Here is a 23358-nt window from a genome sequence, read left to right as displayed (position 1 = left end):
AATAGTTGTTGAATAATTGAATCCAACAAACATTTATTAAGTGCAAATGAACAAGACCCGGTTGCAACCTTCCAAGACTCCTGGCATTAGGGGGGGCTAACAAACATTTACGGTAGAAAGGATAACAACTATCTATTTAGTCATTACCCTGTGACTGGCATTATTTTTAGTGTTTTATATGAAATAGCTCATTTAATCCTCATAACAACTCTAAGAGGAAGGCATTAAAGATGAAGAAGATGAGGATTAAGGACCTGAGGTATAGGGAAGGTTTAAGAAGTAATTAGCCTAATAAGCAGTAGAACTGGGACCCGAATGCAGGAAGTCTGGTTCCAGAATCTCCCTATGAAAATGCTTTTAAACTTAGTAGAGGGACAGTGTCATTTTTGTCTCCACAGCACTCATAAGCACTTGATGACCATTTGCTATTGAACTATGCCAACTACAACGGATAAGGAAAATAATAAAGATAGACTGTTATGCAACAATAATATGGCCTAATGTTGGGGTAAGAAGAGTGGAAGAAACCCAGGTTTTGGAGTTAGACCAATAGAGACCTGGGCTTGAACTCCAGATTCACCATTTACTAGCTCAGGAGCTGTTTCTTCTCTGACAAAAATTACCCATCCCAACCCCCACATACTACCATTTGTGGGATAGAAACCATTTTTGAAGTGTGAAGTCTCTGTAAGATTGGATTCTAGACCCAAAGACTCAAAATAATTAAAAATAAAGATTACTAGGTGTGAGGTTAAAAGTTTCACCTCAGGTCACACACCTGGTTGGTACTGGTACTAAAATTCCGTTTCCTGAGTTCCAACCCAGTGCTCTTTCGCTTTAGTTAGAGTTTCATTTGAGGTAGGGAAGTTGAACAAAACACCGATAAGAAGCAAATGAAACAAAAAGGGACTTTCCGGAGCCAGCCTAGAATTGCACAGCTGCCTCCAGGGGGGCACACCCCAGTTTCACTACAGATATGAAATCTAAGTCTCTCTCTGTGTGATGTCAGAGTCTGGGGATATGTTTTGAGTAGAGTCATACCCTGGAGATGAGTCTCCCACTGATCTGCTATGTCCTAAAAATTCTCTCTTGGGTCCTTTCCCTCACAGGATGTTTTTTTCTCAATACCCAAAAGAAATACCTTTCGGGGAAGAAACTTATTCCTAGATGAGAGGAAGACACTAACTAGTACCTCCCTGTTGGCTCAGTAATTTCTCTGAGGGGAGACAAGGGCGTGAAGCACATTTCCTTCTAAATTTTATCTAGTTTGAGAATCTGGAGAAAAGAATAGATAAACCATAGAGCAGCAATAGAAGGGTATTGTCCAGAGAAAGCTGAGAGTGATTGAAGTAGCCGATGTAAACATCATCACAAGAATGTATACCTTTAAAACAATTATCTGTGTGGGCGCCACCTGCCACACTTGGACCTATCTGAAAGCACAGAGGGCTAATGCCCAGTAGGTAGGTGTTAGAGCCAAACAAGCCAGGGTTCAGATCCTAGCTCAGTATCTTTATAATTTTAGTTACTCTCATTAAGGCATGGTTTCACTGGTTAAAAAAAGGAATAAGAATCTTGACTTCATAAAGGGTTGTTGATGGTGAAAAGATGCCCACGTGCAGAGTTCCTAACAGCAAATCTGGTACTTAGCAGGAATTTAATATTACATTAATACCTCTTCCCTTATGCCTTATACTTGAGACAAATGCTTTATGAAAAGCTTTTTGGAAACAAAACACTTTAGATAGTGTGAGAGTTGAAACTGATTTATCAGACATACTCATTACGTAGGAAAACTCTTGGAATTGACTGAGTTCACCCCTCTCTGAACTAGAGAATCCCAAGTTACACTTTCTACAACTATCTAGACAAGTGCTGTTCCAGGAGGGAAATGCAGAATCAACTGCTTCTTAGGGAAACCCATTTCATTTTCTGCCAAATCTCTGATGGGTCAAAGATTTCTGCCAACTCTTAAATAGGTCACTAAGGCCAAAATCTTCCCTATAAATTCCACCTGCCTTCACTTTCTGTCTTGGCAGCCCACCATGGTAAAAAGGAGATACTTCTCCCACACTGTTCCCTGCTAAATACTGGAGTGAATTCCCTCCACAGAAACTTGAGGAGTTGGGGGGTAGTAAGTCATCCCATTCACACAATTAGGGAATGGAATAGAGAAGCACATCCCATGGCTGCAGAACAAGAAGAGGTAGAGGTGTGTTTCTACAGCTTGAGTAAAACATGTTATTCAAAACCTGAAGGAAAGGTAAGAATTTTGGGGAAAGAACCTGAGATGGTAATTCTTTAAACTCCAGAAAGTATCAACACTACATGAAGTTTTTAGTAATTTGCTGAGAGCAATTCTTTATCAAAAGATAAATGAGAGGAAGGAGGAAACCAAACCTTGAACACAGGATCATAGGTGTAAGATGCTCCAGATGAGTGGCAGTTGCAGAAGCCACATGCCACAGGGTTAAAAGACCCAGGGATCTTACTGAAATAAAGGGATACAATGGAGAGGACAGAAGCTTGGAACTGTGGTGAACACAGGCTATGAATGGGGCATCTGGAGTTGCCCGGTACTGATGTGCTCTGCAAAGGGGCTGGAGGCCTCATCTCTGAATAAATGCTTTCTCAGAGGCAGGAACACAGACTTGGAGGGACAAAGGACACAAATAGGTTTTAAAATTCACATTTGAGAAGGAAGGAGTCTCAAGGATGATCTGGAAAACAGGGTTGACATTGAAATTCCCGAATCATGTAAGCAGATATAAATGTTTCAGTCCCCATTCAGTGGAAATAAGTAATACACATAAAGAGGATTCCTACCTCATTCCTACCCTTTCCCTGATCCAGCCCAAGATATTTCAGGCCAGATTCACCTCTTTTTGAGATATTTCTCCCAACTGAGTTTAAGATAATCTGCTGTGGTCTCCAGGCATGAAGCACAAACTGATGGGCATTCTTGTATAGCTTATGGCCAGGTTCTTCTCCTCTCTGACAGCTGCTCAGTAGAGAGAACGGTGAGAAGAACAGTGAGTCTCTGTGGTGTCGTCAGCATTTAGTAGACCTGTCACCACTGCATGGCCACTGCCTGGGTATTCAAAATACCAACACTTTGCACTTCTGGTCTTTCACACTATCATATGGTTTACACAACAATTCTGTGAGCTGCGAGGAGTGATTATTTTTCTGTGTTTTGAAGTAAAGTCTCCATTGGTCAGAAGGAATATAAAGATTTTTATTGGCCTGGATGTTATATATTTTATCTATAGAAGAGCTGGGCATAATTCTGGTCTGATTCCCAAGACAAGTATTTTTGTTTATTTGTTGGTCCTTTTGATTATTTTTTGTGTGTCATCTTGACTGGGCTATAGTACCTGGCTATTTAACCAACATTGATCTAGGTGTTGCTGTGAAGATATTTTGTAGATGTGGTTAACATCTACAATCAGTGAACTTTAAGTGAAAGAGATTACCTTAGATAATATTGGTGCGCCTTATCCAATCAGTTGAGGATCTTAAGAGCAAAACAGGTTTCTCAGGAAAGAACAGATTGTGCCTCAACAGTGCAGCATGAACTCCCACCTGAGTTTTGAGTCTACTCTATGGATTTCAAATTTGGCAGTCCCCACAACTGCATGAACCAAGTCCTTATAATAAATCATATATGTATTTATATATACATATCATACACACACACACACACACACAGAGCCGGCGCATTCAGAGGGCTGAAGGACTCCTGTTTGTCTTTGTCTGGGCAGGTCTTCTATTCGGAGATGTAAAGCTGTTGCTGCCGAATGCCCAAGACTTCTCAGCTGAACAAATACATGAAAAGACTCTCCCAGTGCTTATGCACCACACTTTAGGTGTGTGTTTACTTCTCAGAACTAAACCTCTTTTAGCTTGAGACCCTATTAGCAATGCAAGGATGAAAAGGAATTCACAGTGTTATGTTCTCGGTAGGATGACTGGCTCTTCTGGTGTGATTGTTCTTCCAAAGCCAGCAAATGGAGTATCTGGAGGTTTAGTCTTTGTTTCCTAGATAGACAGTCACATAGCCTAAGAGAAAGTAACAATGTGTTCATAAACCCATTTTCTTTTTGCACAGATGGCAATCCAAATTGGCCTCACAGATTTTGAAACAAAGTTTTGTCCCATGGATGTTGTTTCAAGTTCCTCAAAGCTAGAGCAGCTGGGCAGTTGCAAAGTCATTTGGTTTCTTCCTCCCCCACTAAGCAAACTACTCCTTATCAGAACCTACCCCTGACTCAAGAAGTCCATTTTTCCATGAATCAGACCCAATCTCTCTCTCCTTTTACTTACAATTGATTGTACTACCTTTCTCATTGTTCATTCTTCGTTCAATAAACATTTTTTGAGCACCTCCCCTGTGCCAGGCACTGAGCATACAGGCTAGTGGTACAAGTAATCAAGAAAATAGGCAGTTAAAGTACACTAAAAATACTAACATTTCTTCGGTGATTCCTGTGTTTCGGGCATTGTTCTAACACTTTACATACATTAATTAATTTAGCTTTCATAACAATTTTTTTCTAAAGGTCCTTTTTTTATTATCCCCAATGCACATATGAGGAAACCAAGACCCTGAGATGTTGAATTACTTGTTGACAGTCATGTGGAAGGAAAGGAATAGAAAGAGGACTGAACTCAGGCAGTCTGGCTCCAGAGCTTGTTTTCTTAATTATGATGGTGGATGTCAGAGGCAGCTGCTGGGTATCTGACAGAGAAAGCACACACACACTGGGGAGCACAGAGAAGGTGCCAGTAGCTCAGCTTTATGGTTCAGGGAGAAGTGCTGTATTTAAAATTGAAATCAGATCATGTCAATATCCTCCTCAAAATCCTGTAATAGCTCCCCACTTAATTCAGAACAAAATCTACACATTTCACCTACTGATGCTCTGCTCAATCTGGCATCCCTCAGTCTGTCAGCTTGTCCCCCACTGTCACTCTATCAGTCTAGGGCTCTGGCTGTAGCACTTTTTTGGTGTTTCTACCCACCTGGCTCCTACTCAGTGTTTAGGTCTCAAGCTCAAGGTCATTTACAAAGGCCTTCCCTGTCCCTTAATCTATGTTAATCCCAATAATAATTAATACTAATAATAATTAGAGCAAACATTAAATAGTACTAGGTGGTTAGCAGTGTTCTAAATGCTTTATATATAGTAACTCATTTAAATGTCACAACAATCCTAATGGTAAGTAGTAGTATCAGTCCCATGTTTACCAGTGAAAGGCTGATGCAGTATTACAGCATTCTGTATTCTTTATTATAGTAATTAAGCACATAATTATGTATTTATTCATTTAATATTTCCTGGGCTGTAAGCTCCATGAGGTCAGGGTCTGAATTCATTCTCTTCAGCACTGTATCCCTACAGTAGACATGTAATAAACATTTATTGAATTAATGAGTAAGTGAATAATGTACATGCATGAGACATATTTCTCTCAAGACTTACACATTTCTTATTACAATAAAACAGATAGGTGACAAAATAGTTAAAGGCAATTCTCTTTTACATAGTGATTGTTAAGGCTCTAGATAATTCAGGACTTCTGTTCACTCTTCTGCTGTGAAATCCTCACCATCACCCTTTCCATTAGTTATAACATCCGAGGTTTACAATGGGGTGGAGGCAGGGGCAGTGTGGTTTAGACTAGAGGAAAGAGCGTGGGTTTTCAAGAAATACAGATCTAGGTTTCAGTTCTGACTTTTTCACTTACTAGCTGTGTGGTCTTGAGTAAGCCCCAAATATTCCCTGAATCTTCATTTCTCAATCAGTGAAACAGGCACAATAATATACGCAGAGCAGTTTAGTTGGGAGAATTAGGTGAGATAATGTATGCAGAGGACCTAGCACAGTGCCTGGCATATAACAGGAGTTGAAAAACTGCTAGTCATTTCCTTTCCTTCAAGCAGAGGCAGGCATGTGGGGCTTGGAAAGTTATCTGGTTTACCAGACCAGAAGTACTAGCCAGACTGGACCCTAGAAATTTGAAACGCAATGTACAACTGAGGGGGCAGGGGAAAGGATGCATTGTTTGACCTGCTGCCTCCATGAAGCAAATGAACTGGAGAGTCTCCATGGCCCCAGCTCACTCTGTGGCACAGCCAAATGGGTAAGAAAAGTACACAGAACTCTAAGGGGTAATTTTTGGTACTTGTCAACAGCTTTGGCTGGGAGCAAGTCAAGACAATAAACTAAGAAAAAGATCCAGTGAGTTCTGTTGCCTGTTCTAAATTTCAAGGGGACAGTCCCTGCTTTGTTTCCCTTCTCTTGAGTGAAAGACTTCCCTGAAACGCTCCTGCCTTCTGAGAACAGCTCTGGAGGCGACTCCATGAAGTGCTGGCCCGAGGCTGATCAGAAGCAAGCAAGCAGAATTTGCACAGCTCCCTGGATCATGCGGTTGGAGAAAAGGGAACTTAGATGGTCCTCTTCCTTCCTCCTTCATCTCGCAATGCCCATATGCATTCTCTAGTCCACCCCTGACCTTGCTGTCTCCCTCCTTCCCAGTGAACAGGAGAGATGGGGCTAAGTGGGTCTGAGGGTACCTTCCCCTTTCCAGAAGGAACTGAGAGAGGATATAAGAGTTTCCAAAAGGAGTCGAAGCCCATCCATTCCCAGGCAGGACCCCGCTTGTAGGTTTGTCTTCTGCCCAAAGGCAGCTCTCCCCCAGTTGCTGCCGCTGCTCTCTGCTGAGCTCCCTGGGTTGAAAAACCTGTGCCCGTGGAGGTGTGTGCCAAGCCCTGCACATTGTATTCAAATACAACTGTAACGAGTTGGACAGCTGTAATTATTCTCCTATAGAGTGAAGTCCTCTCAGGCTTAGGCAAAAGAAAACTCAGTTAATGAAGATCCAGTTAAGCAGAAACCTAATGAGACATTCTTTTTTGCAGTCTGTTTTTAAAAGAAAGAGCCATAGATGTGTAGTGTCATCCTATATTTGGTATCAGCTCCCTTTTTCCCCCAGACCCCTTAGCTCTTCCTGTATGTCCTGGAGAATCCTACCTTTAATTCCAAATCCCTTTCCATATAATCAAATTTTTATGGTTTCAGAGAAAAAAATCTTAAGCTTCAAAGAAAGATTGGCTTTTAGATTGTATTACTGTGGGAAGGAAAGTAGATCAGAATTTTTTAGACAGATCTCAACACAGCTTTCTATTTTGGTTGATGCCGGCAGGCTTGGGCTCTGAGCTATCACCCATTCACTACCTGCTATGTGTTGGGTGTGAAGGGAAGCATGTTATATAATACAAATAGTACCAATACTAACATCTACACTTTCTAGTGTCAGGGGCTATTCTGAGTGTTTTAGAATGTTTACATATTTAATTCTTACAACCAACATATAGGATACATGCAATTTTCATCCAAGTTTTGGGGATGAGGCAATGGGGAAATGCATAAATGAACTAATTTGTCCTAAGGTCACATCGTGGTGGAGCTGGGATTTCAAAGAGGCAGTTTGGCTCTAGAGTGTTCACTTTTTACTAGACAGCTGGTTTTACTCACATAGTCCTCACAGCAATTTTTAATTGAACAGAATATTAAAATGCCCACTTTCCAGATAAGAAAACAAGTCAGAGAAGTGACTTGTCTCAAGGGATTGGCCTGGGAATCCCACCCCAATTCATTGAATATGCTGAGTCCCTATTTTGTGCCAGGCACTGTGCTAGGCACTAAGAACATTATATAGTATGTAGTCACATTTAGTAGTTTTGTATTTTTCCATTCCTTTTAGCACTGATACGTCTTCCTGAAGTAATAGATAATAAAGAGTTCACTTCAAGTGTAGGAAACTCACACGTAGTCAAGATTAGCCAGGATGTCAGCATTGCATACATGCTGGAGAGCTAGAAGATATTTAGATAAGCCTGAACAAAGCCAGATATGAGCCTCAGTTCCTTTCCAGTCCTTTCTAATTCAGGCATGGGCATGCACTCATTTGAGTTTGTTCACTTCATAAACATTTATTGAGCATCTTCTATGTTCCAAACCCTATGCTATAAACTGGGGATATAAAAAAAAGGGATTAGTAATGAATTTGGGACATTCTTAATTTAGAAGGGGAGAAAATCAAATAAGAACATTCCAAAATGACAAATGTAATAACTGAGATTTTGAGATAATAATTAATATAATAATTCTGGACTATTCGTGCAGAGCATGTCTAGAAGATAGCATATATGCTGTCTTGAAGGATAAAAACATGCAGTTTCTAGATGGGAATGAGTAAAGGAACTAGCATTTACTAAGCATATACTATATACCAGGCACTGGGGTGGAGACTGTATATTTAGTTTAATCCTGACTCCAGAAACCAAGAATCAGTGAATATAAAGAACTTGTTCATATGACAATGTAAGAAAATCCCTGCACTGACTATGTGAATGGTATTTTTTGGGAAAGGGCAGCCCAGGCAGAGGCAGCAGTGTGCACAAAGGCAGGGAGGCAAGAAGAGGCGGGCGTATTTGAGGAACAATATGTTCACTGAACCCCAGCCATCACCTTTGCATGGGGGCAGGCGTTAAAGTGGGAGATGAGGACAAAGAAGGAATTGGGAGCCACATTCTGAAGGACTTTGCATACATAGTAGGAAATAGGGATCTTACCCTGAAGGCCAAGGATCATTCCCTGAGAAAACAACAAACTGCATTTGGGCTTTAGAAAAATAATTCTAATACCAGCATGGAGGGTGAGCTGGAGCGGGAAAGACCGAGAACAATAAACCAAGTTGGAGCCACCATTATGGCTCAGGTATTGGAGGAAGAAGCACTGAACTGCATAAGAGGGCTAGGAAAGAAAAGGAAAGGCACAGACTGGAGAAAAGACTCCAGGAATTGGCTGTGGGAGCTGAAGAGGGAGATAAAAGGGTGGGTGGCGAAGGCGTTACTCAAAACTGGAAATACAAGATAAGGAGCAACAGAGCAGAAGGGATGAATCTGGGCCTCCAGATGAATCAAAGGGTTCTAAGAGGTGGTCAGCTGCCTGGCATTTATATACATACTGGAGCAGTGCAGGGAGTCAGGGAGCAGGGGTTGGCAAGGGAGAAGAGTGTGAGAGCCCACACGGCAGAGTCTGACAACCAGATGTGCAGAAAGCTGTCTGCTCAGAACGGCTCCCTAACTGTGAGCCTGGGAGGCAGAAGAGCCCAGGTGTGGAGCAAATCTTTGGCTCTGACTGCTGGGGCTGTCCGGGTAAATAGAGCTGTCAAGAATACCCAGAAAGAGACAGATGTTTTCTGAAGGGCTCTCTCCGACACACCTGGGAGCTGCATGACTGGGCTTGAGGCAGGCAGCAGCTGAGGTTTGGGAGGACGCAGGCACAGGGGTGGGGGCTGGGGGCAGCCTCCTGCCTCCCGCCGGGAGCTCTGCTGACCAGGCAGCTGAGAAGTGAATTTTTCTTCGCAGCCTCCTCCTCCACTTTGTTTCAAAGCTCTGGTGCCACAGCACAGTGCTGGCTGCATAAAGGTTGATTCATAGACAAGGAGCTGCAGCTACAAGCCACATAGAGGCGGCAGAAAGGCCAAAAGTGTGCGTGTGTGTACGTGTGTGTGTAAGATACTGTTTATTCAGGAAACTACGTATCAAACCCAGCCTTACTGGAAGACAATAGTGATTTGCCTAGACAATTTATACCACCAAATAAACATTAAGATAGGCTATGTAGAGCTAAAGGTGAGACATATTTTTAAAAGTGGGGTGTCACCCTTCACAGTCTCAATTATAGGAGGTGCTTTTGCACACACAACATTGAGGCAAGACTATCTGGGCATCTGCCAGAGACTACTGTAACCAAAGACAAAGAAAGGCTGGAACTAAGATGCAGAAGAAAGAAAGAAACTGTTTGGAGATAGGTTGGCTACAGTATAAACTTGTCCTTTTCTCTGGCTCACTGCTATAGCAAAACCCGATGGTTGTCTTTATAAAAAACGTGTCTGTATCTAGGTCCCTGGCAGTGATTTGCCTCTGGGAGGGCCAGCAATCTATTTAATGACTCCATTGACGTCAATAGCATAACTGAAATACTTACTAACATGCATGATTCCAACTTTCAGGGGGGATGGGTGGATGGTGTTTCTCAGCAGTACAAAAACATGAAGTGGAGCATGGAGCGAACTCCACTCTCTAGGCAGCAAGTGAGGGATTAGAGGATGCAGGTCTCACAGATTTCATTTAATATGAAGAAGCATTCCCACTAAATTTAGAAATTAATTTTGAACTGGTGAAACAGCCATTTAATAAGGAGGGCTTTATTTTTGGCTATGTTGGCTCAAGGGTAGCATTTGAACTATTCACACTTTAGTTGACTTGTCAATGTTTTTGCAATTACCCATACTTAATTTTAGACATATATGAACTATTTGCAAACCAAAATATAAATAACTCTATGTTGATGCTCTGGGGTAAACTTTCAGAAGAGGGCTATTTTAGACAAAAGCAATTCTTACAAAACAACCATCTGGGGAATTATACTCAGAATTACTGGAACTTTTCTAGTCCACTTGCCCCTATCATTTTGTATGCAGATTGCCTAAATCCCAAAGGTGAATAATTAAGGCTATTATCCCACTAATTCAGGCCACACAACATTCAGAACAATGAAGAAAAAACTAATCTTATATTTTTGTTTTTCTCTTTTTCATTTCTTTTCTTTCTCTCTTCTCTTCTCCTCCAATCTCTCCTTTATCAAGTGGCAACAGCCTCTGGTACTAAGATTGATTTTATTCGTATTTGTCCATCAGTGTTGTAATCCTGCCTCACAGTTCTTGCTTAATGTAGAAACCAAGCAAATGTTCTGCTTATGCTGGGCTTCGTTTCCAGTCATCTGATCGGCTCTCAGGCCACCACTGTGGTTCTCAGCGAGACCTTTCCTTGTGTACACACAGTCCATCTCTCATCCTAAGCCCTGGCAGCTCTGACAAAGAATGAGAACTGAATCAATGTCATGACTCTCTGAACTTAGTATCTGAGATAACTCACTGAGCCCCTTGTCCATTCCTCAAACAGACCCTGCATCTGGCATACCCCCATGAACCTCCATGGTGATATTCATAATCAAGCAGAGATATGGGAAGAATTCCTACTGAGAAATCAGCTTCTTAGGAAAAAGCCTATTTTTCTGTTTTAGCAACTAGTAAGGAGTCATTTCCTCCCTAGAATAGACTGGACAAATAGAAGAAATGGATTCCCATAAGCCCTGAAAAAAAAATAATGAAGTCTGTTTCTCACTTTTGCCAACCTATTTCAGACTTACTGGCAAGCCCTATATGATCATACCTTATTTCTCTGTACACAGGCTTTTCTTGAAATACATCTAATTAACAGGTGTTGAAAACTACCATAAACAAAGGTTGTGGATACCCAGGCTGGGGGGACTATGGGTCTGCAGCAGTCTGGCCTGAGGTCTTCCAGGAAATTCTCCGGTCATCTTTGTGACATGGCTTGCTGTCATTTCTGAAGACCCAAAAACTTGGGGGTTGTTCTTCGTATCATCTAATCTGTTATAGTGGTGACGCTCTTGCTCAACATACTTATTAGTAGATTTTAGAACAAGAAAATGAGTTCAGAATAACCCACCTTACCTAACAATTTGGCTGCTAGAATGTATATATGATACACATAATAAGTCAAGTCACATTTGTATGAACCAGAGGTGCTAGCCATTGAAAAGAATATTGCTCTAATCCTTTTGTACAATAAAGAATTATTTTGGAAAGGCAGTGAATGCTTCATAATTTATCCCTTAGTAACTTTTTACCCTCATGACACACCTGTGATTACTATTGAAGTGCTTGCAAAGGCACAGGATAGGATAAGGGGGAAAGCAGGACAATTATCCCAGACTCACACACACCACTCACTCACGTACACAAATATGGATTTCCCTCAATTATATGATTTTTTTTCTGTTGAAAATAGTTTTCTGTTGAAAATGGTTTAGGGGTCTGAACTCCTGAGAATTACTTCAGTTTTCCATTTTGAAGTGTACAGATGACAGACTCCAAACTCCTGCCTTGTTTTGAAGTGCTCTTTCTGCTATTTTTTTCCCTTTCTGTTCTAATCCTTACCAGTTATGGAGAAAAAGCCTGGAATTCATGCTTGTGAAAAGGCAAATGTGATAAAGATTGAGACACTCACGAGACTCCACAGCCTTAGCATTTTTAGGGCCTGTGGAAGGATGTGCTGCACCTTCTCCTCAGCGCAGGAGCAGGCTTTGCACACTGCTATACATCCTGGGTTTTAAATTCTCGAGTACTTTACTCAGGCTTTTCCAATCAAAGTGCATCTTTTAGATTTAACTCATTTTGTTCCATACTAGTTATAGAGTGTGTTTGAAATCTTTGTTAATTTCAATGCAATAACTTATGTTTTTTAATACTTTTTTCATAACCAGAGGTAAAAATATGGACTCATTAAAAATTTAGCTTAGGAGCTTTCTCCTTAAGATAAATTCCCCCAATCTTTATATAGTTCTCTTGGTCAATTCATTTACTGTTTTCCTACTTTGTGAAAATAACTATGCTAAAGGATTTTGAATGATAAAGAGATGAAGAAGGAATGGGCTCTGCCTTCAAGGTATATGTCTCAAGTGGAGGAGACACATAAACCACAAATTATAGTGTGTCCTAGAATGGAATTGTTGCCATAGCACACAAAAATGAACAATCACAATGATTAAAAAAAAATTATGATGTATATGCAGAGAAGGGAAATTTGTGTTGTATCCTGTATGCTGAGAAGAATAACCTTGGTTAAATAGGGAGAAGAAAGGCATTGCAGACTGAGAGATTTGCTTTGATTTCCCCCAGGATTTATTTCAGTTAATGATCAATTTGTAAGAGCAAATGTACCAATTTAACCACAGTTTCTGACAATTAGCTTTTAAAATGCATTGCATTTCCTTTATTTCGCAGCATTACAAAAAGCTTTGTTTTGAAAAATTAGGCTTTCCTCTTTCTTTCTTTCTCTCTGTCTCTGTCTCTGTTAAACTTGCTTTTTATTCAAGAATGTAGTCCCTAAATCAGTCAGGCTTTCCTAACAAACCGATTGTTGAAAAATCTGTTTAACTTATTGTGGGTTTCTTATATCTTTTATCTTAGATTTCAATTGAAATACAGGAGTTCAACTCAATGCTAATAAATGAAAACCTAAGATTTATTACCATGAAAAATCTTTTATAGTAGCACTCCAGCTTTCAATTCTGTTTGCTCTGAGCCACTTATTTTTCATTCTCCTTTAAAGTTTCTATTGAAACACACCTCTTTGTCATATGCTGATAAATATTAAAATAACAGGAAAAATCTGCCTGACTTATTTAAGCTGATAATAAGAACAAAACACAGGATGTGTGTGTCCTCCTTCCTTTTCTGACTGTGGTTAAGCGTTGAGAAGATTTTGAAACCTATAATTACGTCATAATTGGTATCGCTACATTCTCTTTCCAATAAAAGCCAGGATTTTTGTAGTTCGCTACAAAGAAGGACAAAAACAAATTGCCTAAGTGGTATTGTCATCTCTTTGCTCTATTGTTTCAAAAGAATTTAGCCAAAGAAGCTCTAGCTGCCAAGCTCTAGTTACTGTGCCAGTACTCACAAAATGATCTTTCCAACAGCATCTTTGGCTAAGGAGCTAATTTAAAGAAGCATAAATATCACATAGTCTCCTAATGTTTCTCAGTATTTATTACAAGGTAAGGAAAACATAGTTTAAATATTCAAACTGATGTCAACAGAAGCCTCTTTAAACTTGGCTAACAAAAATGTGAGCAACGGTGTCTCACGCATAGGCCGATGTGATGAAATGATAGGAGTTTCAAAACCACCTCCTTTGATCTCCAAGTATGTAACATCAGTTACATGTTAAAATGCTCTATTTAGTTTTTTTTTATAAAACTTCTGAAGATGCTGCTACATCTGCACACCAGGTTTTTGAAGTCCACAGATGGAGTACTATTTTCTTCTCTTTGTCTCCTATCATGGGAGCCCTAGAGGTAACCTGCCTTACTTAATATCTTCCTTTTACTTTTATCCTTGTTTTCAATCTTTTTCTCATAAAAATATTTTTAAAAGCATGTACCATAAATACTTCAGAAGCCAATGAGCTGGTGGAATTGACTGCCTTTGTTCCTTTGATAAGTTGGACTTTGGTAGCATTTCTGTTATCCTTAGGGCTGTGATATCAGCCAAAGAACACAGTACCCGAGGGAAGAAGATGATAGCATTAGCAAAGAGGACAGTACTGCTGGAAACAGAGCCACGTATGAGGCAATGTTCAGTGGTAGGTGACCTCAGTATGACTTTATCTTGCTTCTCCTGTGGTTTTTCTCAAGTCCACACTGCTGTACTAGTGGGGACAGATTCAAGGGGAAAAATTCCATTTTGGACTTAAAAAAAATGTCATCTAACTGGTTGCGTCTTATGTCACGAAGCATTTATGTTCAGCACATGTCCGTGGCATTCCTTCAAGGTATCCCTTCCTCTCCACAGCTCTTGGCTCTCCATGGAAAGCATATGCACAGTTCTGAAGGATTAGAGGCTGCTAGGTTTCTTTTAAAAAAAATAACATCTTTGAGGAACAAAGTTGAATGACTTCCAAGAGAAATGATTTGTGACTTGGAAAGAGCCTTTTGGTTTTACACCTGGCAAGGATGTAGATTCAAGTGGGATCTATAGTTGACGGCTAAGAGGAAAACCACTAACATACCCTAAATGGCCCTAAGGAACCCTCAGGCCAACCTGGGGACACCTCAGGGCCTTTGAGGTTATCTCTCCTGGAGTTCACTGGAGCCGAAAAGCTGAGGTCAAGGTGTAGTTCAAACTACTCTGCCTCATGCTCCTCTTCTGGGAAGCTGCATCACCACACATCCATCACATTCTGAAAGCCTGGGCATGCATATGATGGGAAATTATTTAATACTACTTTTTATTTGCTTTTATGCAGAATGAAGTAAAGCTCTGGTATGGTTTTAAAAAAATTTACTGAAAGACAGACTGTTGAAGGCCATGAAATGCAAACAAATGCTTTTATTCTTTGAAAAGGTTCTGAAAAAGAGGCCACATTCATTATTTTGAAACATGCAGAGAGGCCTCATAAGAAGGCTTACCTTGCAGGTTGACTCTGGAGACAGGAGGCTGACTGGCAGCTGGGGACCTCCTGTGGGGGCAGAGGAAAAACAAAGCCTGAGTCTCTGTAGGAAAACCCCCTTCACATATCCCCATGATCGCTGAAGAGCTTTGCAGGTCATAATGAGTTATCAAGTGACATAATGCTACCTCCGGACAGCGGGCCCCTGTAAACACTGGTAGATGACTGCAATTGTCTCACATCCAGATGGCCTGGAATTTCCCTCTGCACAGCCTTCTGGATGCTCCAACTTCCTAGGGAGGAAGTCATTTATCCTAGGTCTCTAACCAGACCCTCTGTTCTAGGTTTCCCTGTTCCAGGAGGTCCTCCAAAAATATGCTGGTTCAGGAATGACACCAGATATCAGAGTGGATCCCAGTTCCTTTGTGCAAGGTTGTAGAAAGTTGTGCCAGAGGAGCCTTTAAAGCTCAATCAGTTCAGGCCTCCCATTTTTGTTCCTCAGGAAACTGAGATCCAGAGAGATGAAGTCAGTTACCATGAGTTACACGGCCTGGCTCCTAGGAACAGTAAACTGGCTTGCTTAATTTATGGAGCAGTTTTTTCATGGAGGAGCTGTGAATTATTCTATATCATAACAAGCCTGCTGATGGCAAGAGTCAAATGAAACAAGCAAGCAAATGCATGCTCCACAAAAACCCAGGCTCCTTCTTTTCTCGTTTTTCTCTTTTTCTTCTGATACCCCTACTTCCCACAATTTTGCTTCTGTCACCATCCTTCTCATACTTTGCAGAACTTCTGCCAGATTCTCCAGGATTCCCAGTGCAGTACAGTTTTCAGCATGTCTGTCAGAATTCCTTCCTACCTCACATTTCTTTTCAAGACACTGACTGGCTGTTTGCTCTCAAGCATCTTGGATCTCTCCTTAGCAACCCTTAAAAAAAATTTAAATGGTTCAGTACAATTAGTGTTCAATATAGAATTACTTAGTTTAAATGTAAATTTTACATGGGAGGGAAATTTTCTTTACTACTGGGTCCTGGGATGATCTTTGACATGCCAAACACTCATTAAATTCTTACTAAATGGAAGAATGAATGAATGAATGAATGAATGAGGGAAAGAACTAACTTCTTAGTCACTTTTTCTTAAACATGTGCTATCCCTTTCTGACAGTGCTCAGGCCATTCCTCTGAGAGGGAAGCTCTCTCCACAAAAATCCACACATTTAAATTTTACCTATCATTCTGTGATACTGAAATTTATATTAAGAAATATATATTTGGTCTTTGTCTCCATTCCTGGCACAGAGGTCCTAAAACCCTTGGGATTTTGTAAGTCATGATGGTGTTAAAAAGTCTTTTTTCATGTTAATGAGGTCACCTATGGAAAGCCTCTGGGGACCTAAAAATGGGGGAGCTGGTTGCCAGGAGAACCAATTGAGGGATTATTAGAGGGGGGGGATTTTTCAGCACCACCTTGGACCTCTAGGGAGAGGAGCTGAGCTGGAGATTGAGTTCAGTCACCAAAAGCCAATGTTTTAATCAGTCATGCTTGCATAATGAAACCTCCATAAAGGACTAGGTTTGGAGAGCTTCCTGGTTCATGAACACAAGGAAACTGGGGCAATTGGCATGCTCAGAAAACATGGATGTTCCCCACTCTTTCCCACATACCTTGCCCTATACATCTTTTCTATCTGGCTTAAAAGGAAAAAAGTTATATCCTTTTATCATAAACTGGTAATCAAGTAAATAAAATGCTTCTCTGAGTTCTGAGAGCCTCTCTAGCAAACTAATCAAGGAGAGGGGTCATGGGAACCTCTGATCTATAGTAAGTGGGTCAGAAGCACAGGTGACAAATTGGTGGGGAAGAAGTCTTGCAGGACTGAGCCCTTAACCTGTGGGATCTGGCGCTATTTCCAGGTAGACAGTGTCAGAATTGAGTTGAATTGTAAGACATCCAGCTGGTGTCATGGAGAATTGCCTGGATGTGTGGAGAAAAAAAATCCACACAACAGAATTGGTGTTAGAATTGTACCTTCAAAGATCAAATGGCATCTTCTGCAAAGGATGTCATCCTCTTAGCTAAAAATTGATCCCTCCTCTCATCTCCCATGGTGCTTTATTTGTACTTTCACAGTTATTTCCTGTTACAACTCATATGGGCACATGTCATCACCACTATTAATCTGTGATCCATTGATGGGAGGATCCAGTCCTGACCTCTTTCTGTATATCAGCTGCAACATCCAACACTTGCCTCTACAACAGTAAGAACTCCATACATATGGGTGAATTGTTGATCTAATGAACTACTGATGTGAAAATGATTTGAGGATTCATAATTGCATTACAAATATTTTCTCTGGTTTCGTTTCCATCTACAGAACCGGTTCTACATACTATGGCTGTTTCTCTAACACAACGTGCATGCTGAGCCTTTCATGTGTTTTCCTCGCTGACACTTTTCTCTTCTTCTTGAAGTGGCAAACTCGCTCACATGTTCTAGGGTTCCACTCAGGCACCATTTCCTCAGAGGACCCTTCCCTCCCTGAGTAGTCATTGTCTGTACTACTTGTGATTTCCTATGCTTGCTCATATTATATGGCAATGCCCATCTTTCTGTAAGTCTCTTCAACTCACTTGTGAGAAATTTAAGCAAAAATCTCATTCATCTTTGTAATCCCGGAATCAGTAAATATTTGCTATAACTATTCAGTATGTATTCATTGGATTAATAATACATTTTTCATAATTTTATTTTATCTATCTTCTTGAATTCCAAAGAAGGCTTTTATGAAAGGAGGCATTGAACTAGGAGACCCTAAATGTTGGAAGTCTCTGTTTTCTTAGCAGTGTAGCTACTTATGACACCCAATTCTCCCAATGACTTCTTGAAAATAAAACAAATTACATAAATTCCTTTGACCCAGGAGTTAATTTTGAAAATACAGCTTTTATTTGGAGTTGTTAATTCAGATAGGCACCTGTGTGTGTAAGCTTTGGAAAGACAAGAACTATGTTTATTTGGTTTGTCATTTATTTTCAAGACCTGGTACAAAGAAGAGGCTCAAGACATTTAAAATGAATGAATGACCTCTGGAAGCTACATTACCACTTACGGGCATGTGAATGCCAATTAGAAAACTTGCGATGAAAGCCAGAAGAAAATGGCATTTGTTGCTCAGTTTCCAGTGGTCCCCAGTTTATGGATGAATCATAAGTTAAATGCCTGGGTTTAAAGTTGTTAAGTCAAACAAACAACCCTGAAGCCTTTTGTGTGTTGTGAAGATGGTGATATTAACAGGGAGGATAACATGACCATAGCAGTTAATACTTTTCAGCCCTGAATAGCGCAATGGAGAAGGAACTGGACTATGAACAAAAAGACAGAATCCTAATCCTGGTTCTGGCACCTTCTAACTGCACAGCCCTGGGCAACTCACTGAACCTCTCCATTTCTTCCTCACTTAGGGAAGGCAGACAGCAACTAATGTTTACTGCCAATTTACAATGTTCCAGCTCCTGTGTGAGGGCTTTTACATATACTTGCTCACTTAACTCTGAGGGAAGTTGGCCAGGTTCTTTCCAGCTTTGAATGGTCAAGATTTTATTATTCTTAGCTAATTTAAATCTTATGCCAAAGGACATAAAGTAGTGAAAGACACTTCAGATACACACTGGAAAAAAAATTGAGTGGTTATTAATTCTTTCTCAAAGATTACACACATATTGATTAAATTATGCCTTGGAAGAATGTTAACACAGAGATGTTACCTGATATCTTGATAGCCACTGGTGACACCTACGGTGTTAGTGACACAGCTGAATGGTAGGGGACACCTCTTTGCTCCCAGCTCTATTCTCTGGCTATTAGACTGCTGAACAGTAGGCACTGTCACTCACATATGACTTCCAGAACAGTTCTTAAAGCCAGTCACTTATCTGAATTAACAACTCTAAATGAAAGCCATATTTTTGAATTAATTCCTGAGACAAAAAGAATATAGGTTTTCCTTTGAAGCCAAGAAATACAGGCCTAATCAAGCATCCCTCAATAGAACACTTTATGAAAGTGCAGGGAAATCACCTCAACAGGAACCTTGAGATTTTCACCCTTTGGGTGGTAAAGCTCAGGCAGACAATGTGCTGCTTTCATGCAGAGCAAAGAGCCAAGAGATAAAGGAAATCTTGACTTATGAGAAGTATAGTTCTATGTGGGAGTTCCTTTTTGTGTAATAAACCACACTCTCCAGATGTCTCCTGAAAACCATCCCAAGGACATAAATTATTGCGTGGATGTTACATTCAAGGCAAGGAGGGGCACCCTGGGACCCAAGTCAAACATCCCAGAAAGCAACGTCAGAGTTTCATGAATCTTACAGTTTCAGTTGTTAAGATATGTGAATATGTAGGGGGGTAAATGCCCTCAGTTTAGTGGATCCACCTCTGGCAGACATTCTTATCTTCGGTTTTATTTATTTGTGTGAGGGTATCAACTCCCTGGGGATAAAACAGGACATTAAATGGGCCCTCAGTTTTCCAATCTGCCCCTGCCGGGTGCTCTATTTGGGGCTGAAACCCATCCTTGAGTTCCCAGCCTGGGTTAGGTTGTGGTGATCTCAGGTCCATGGGGTGATGCTCTAGCTGCGGAGCCCCGCCTTGAGCTTGACTGGTTGGTGTTCATTTCAAGGAAGCTCTTGAAATCAGTAAGAGGACTGATTCTGCACAAATATGGGTATGAATGTGACGAAGATCATTAGACATAGCTATCCTATTGCTATGGTGAGTGTGGTTTGGTTTGAACGAAAGGTGACACAAAGCACCATGATTTGGAGGGTGGTCATCAGTCAGAGGGTGAGGGGCTCAGGGTCAGCTCTGCATAGAACAATTATGACCTTTGGGTATCAGTTTCTGCAGGATTATGTGGCATAAAACCCCCAAGGCTATGGAAAGTCCTGCATTAGATGAAATAGCTTATTAATCATCAGGGTTACTATTAACAGAGGAAGAACTTCCAAGACTGTGCTAAAAATCAGTAACTGAAAACACCCTCCACCCCTTCTCTCTGAAACAGTGCAATGCTGTGGCTTTGAGTCCTGCTGTGCTAAAGAAGCCTTTGAAATGTATCCTCATCTAGCCCCTTCCTCCCAGTTCCCACCTCTACCAACTTGGTCTAGGGCTCCACTCCTCATATTTTAACTTCTGATAACACTCTCCTACCTTCATGTACCTCCCTCAGGCTCTCTGAACTTCATTTATTCCATGAGCTCTTCTTAAACGACTCTGTTCCAATGCCTTCAGATTTCTTCCCGTAACACAGAGCACTCAATAGATGTAGTGAACAGAAAGATTTGAGATGATAGAAAATACACATATTGGTCCCTGCTCCCTTCCTGGCACAGATCTCCTAAATCCCTTGCAGTTTCCTGGGTGACAGGAGCACTAGAAGCATTTTTTGTTCTAATGAGGTGACACTGGGTAGACTCCTGGATGGCTCCTGGCTAGGGGCTGGCCACCAGGAAGACCGAGCCATGATAAGAAGCGTGGCATTCTAGCCCTACCTCATCCTCCAGAGAGGGGAGAAGGGCTGCAGAGGGCGTTAACAATGATCATGCCTAGGTGATGAAACCTTCATAAAAATCCCAATAGGAAGGGGTCTGGAGAGTTTCCAGGCTGGCAAGCACATTCACATGTTGGGAGGGAGATGTACTCCAGCATCGTGAGGACGGAGGCTGCTCTGCCCCAGGCCCTCCCGGGACTTGTCCTATGACTTTCTTTATATGGCTATTCATCTGGTTCTCTTGTCATATCCTTTAATAAACTGGTAAATGTAAGTGTTTCCCTGAGTTCTGTGAGCTGCTCTACACATTAATCAAACCTGAGAAGGTATGGGAACCTCCCACCTATAGCTGCTGGGTCAGAGCATAAGTGATAACCTGAGTTTGCAACTGGCTTCTGAAGTGGGGATGGGGAGCAGTCTTGTGGGACTGAGCCCTTGACCTGTGGGATCTGGCTCTATCTTCAGGTAGAAGAGTACAGCATTGAGTTAATTACAGGACACCTAGCTGGTAGTGGAGACTTGCCTGTTGTTGTAGGGGAAATACCTTCACACATTTGGTGAGCAGAGTGTCAGAGTGAAGTGTTATGTATGAGTAGGAAAGGAGATTCACAGGGAAGAAAAGCTAAGTAGGGAAGAACTGGGTTTTCCATACATAGGAAAGAAAGAACAGTTTTATTCTTACAAAAGAGCACTGCAGTGGGATTCAGAAACAAATGGTAAATCCATTCTTTTTTTTTTTTAGTATTCTTTTTTTCTTATTTTGTATTCTTATACCTCTCTCCCAGCCATCTCCCTCCTTGGTCCAGCTGCCCTCTGTGGTTATTCCAAACCAAGAGCTTCTATGATCACCCTCTACCCCAAAGGCAGGAGTCCCGAATTCCAAGTGAATTCCAAGTCAAGACACCAGGTTTCAACTATGACTCTGCTCTTCACCAGAAGTGGTATGTCCTGGCATAAGTTATTTAGTTTCCTAAGCTTTGTTTCCTTATCCAGAGTGAGGGCAACAATTCCTCTCATAAATACCCTTTATGACTAGTAAAACAGATAGTAGTTATTGAAACTCCAATGTGTTATACTGTTTCTGGATTCAGCAAAAAAAAATAAGTATCAATTTTACTAGCTCACATTTATTGAGCACCTACTATATGCTAGGTGCTGTTATAAATGCTTGACAAATAGCAGTTCATAAAATCCTCAAAACAACCTTATTTTACAGATTGGGAAACCTTATTTTAAAGATATAGAGAGGTTAATTAACATAATTTTCAAGTGGTAGAACTGGATTATGAAGCCATTAAGGAGGGCCCCAGAGGCTATATTCTGTAAAGCAAAAAGGTGGAGAAAGAGAAGGGATCACTGCTGAAAAACTGATTTTCTAGATATTTGGTGGTTTTTCTCCAACAATTATTTATATATAAATACATATGTATGATGAATATTTATGAAGCACACACTAAAATGTGAGGCATTCTGCTAATTCTTAGAAATTCATGGAAAAGTAAATGTAATTCTCAAGGGCCCTCAAGGGACACACAATCCAGTGGTGGACAGAGATCCAGTCGAATGGTGTGATGACGTTTGTAGAGTAGTCGAGGCACTCAATGAGGCTGGGGCAGTCCGGGAAAGCATCCTGGTCCTTCTTTCATTTGTTGAACTCCTATTGTCTCTTAAGTGTTAAGGGTACAAAGATTAGTAAGATCCAGACTAATTTGTAACATCTTGCTGGTCCAAAAATGCTGCATCACTCCATACTACTTTCAAATTTAATGTATATCCTAACTTAGCTTGAAGGGTGAATTTTCATGCAATAGCTTTTATTTGTTTTTAATGCTGTTGAGCGGCTTTGCCTTTATGGAAGGGATTCACAACTCCACAAAAAGCCCAGCTTACTTGTTGGATGTCCCATGAAGGTTTGTCAGCAGAGTGAAGTTGTTTCTCACGCTTCGCAAGCTGGCGAGGACCTATAACGAAAATATTTCCAATGGTTAGGAACCAAAGGAGACGAATGAGCAGGTTCAGAGGCCACACTTAGAAACTACACCCAGGGACAGAATGAGAGTAAGCCAGAGCCAGGAGGATACATACCTGGGCAAAGGGCGTTACAATCAAGTCATCGCCGTGTCTGGTGGAAAGAAAGAAAAGAAACATTTAAAAATGCATTTGAATTATAACTGGGACATACAAGCTGTAATACTAAAATTTGTCAGCATTAGCATCAAAATGTAATACAAGTCCTGGATATAAAGCAGGACTGATTTAGGCATGTATGGGGATCTCAAGGACTGGAGAAAAACGTGTAACAATCAGGTTTAGGACTCATGCATTGAGAGAGACTACACGTAAAAAAGCCTGCAAGTCAGCCTATCTTCAGGGTATATTCCCAGGAAGAGGTGACCCAGAGTACTGTAATTCAAAGCGACTTGTGGAGTTGAGCTGCCACAGCCAGGAAATTCAGAGGGAGGGCTGCTCGCAGGCACACACAGGGTTGGAAAAAAAGGCCTAACAGTCTGCAGAAAGGTTAACTTTAGATTTCCTGGCTTTTGTTGATTTGAACCACAGGCTTAATGCCTTTTATGGCATAACACAGATTTCTCTCTGGGAATCCCATTACTTTTTGTTTTTAATATAATTTTTTTCTTAAAGTACCCAAGGAAAAGCTTTTAATGGGAGTGTACGGGCTG

The 23358-nt window shown here is 40.9% G+C and overlaps 1 protein-coding gene across 2 annotated transcripts in view; it reads right to left on the bottom strand.

Annotated features, from left to right (window-relative positions):
- Nucleotides 1-23358, bottom strand: part of PDE4B (phosphodiesterase 4B) — a 549746-nt gene that overhangs the window by 81187 nt on the left and 445201 nt on the right. For both annotated transcript variants that reach the window (XM_073234084.1, XM_037024341.2), the window contains 3 exons: nucleotides 22763-22799; nucleotides 22568-22638; nucleotides 15135-15184 (listed from right to left, as the gene is read on the bottom strand). In XM_073234084.1, coding sequence (XP_073090185.1) covers nucleotides 15135-15184; nucleotides 22568-22638; nucleotides 22763-22799 — 158 coding nt within the window. The remainder of the gene's footprint in view (nucleotides 1-15134; nucleotides 15185-22567; nucleotides 22639-22762; nucleotides 22800-23358) is intronic.

This window comes from Manis javanica, chromosome 4 (assembly GCF_040802235.1).
Source record: "Manis javanica isolate MJ-LG chromosome 4, MJ_LKY, whole genome shotgun sequence".
NCBI lineage: Eukaryota > Metazoa > Chordata > Mammalia > Pholidota > Manidae > Manis > Manis javanica.
The sequence above is the reverse complement of the archived record's forward strand: the minus strand, read 5'-3'. Positions and strand labels throughout refer to the sequence as shown.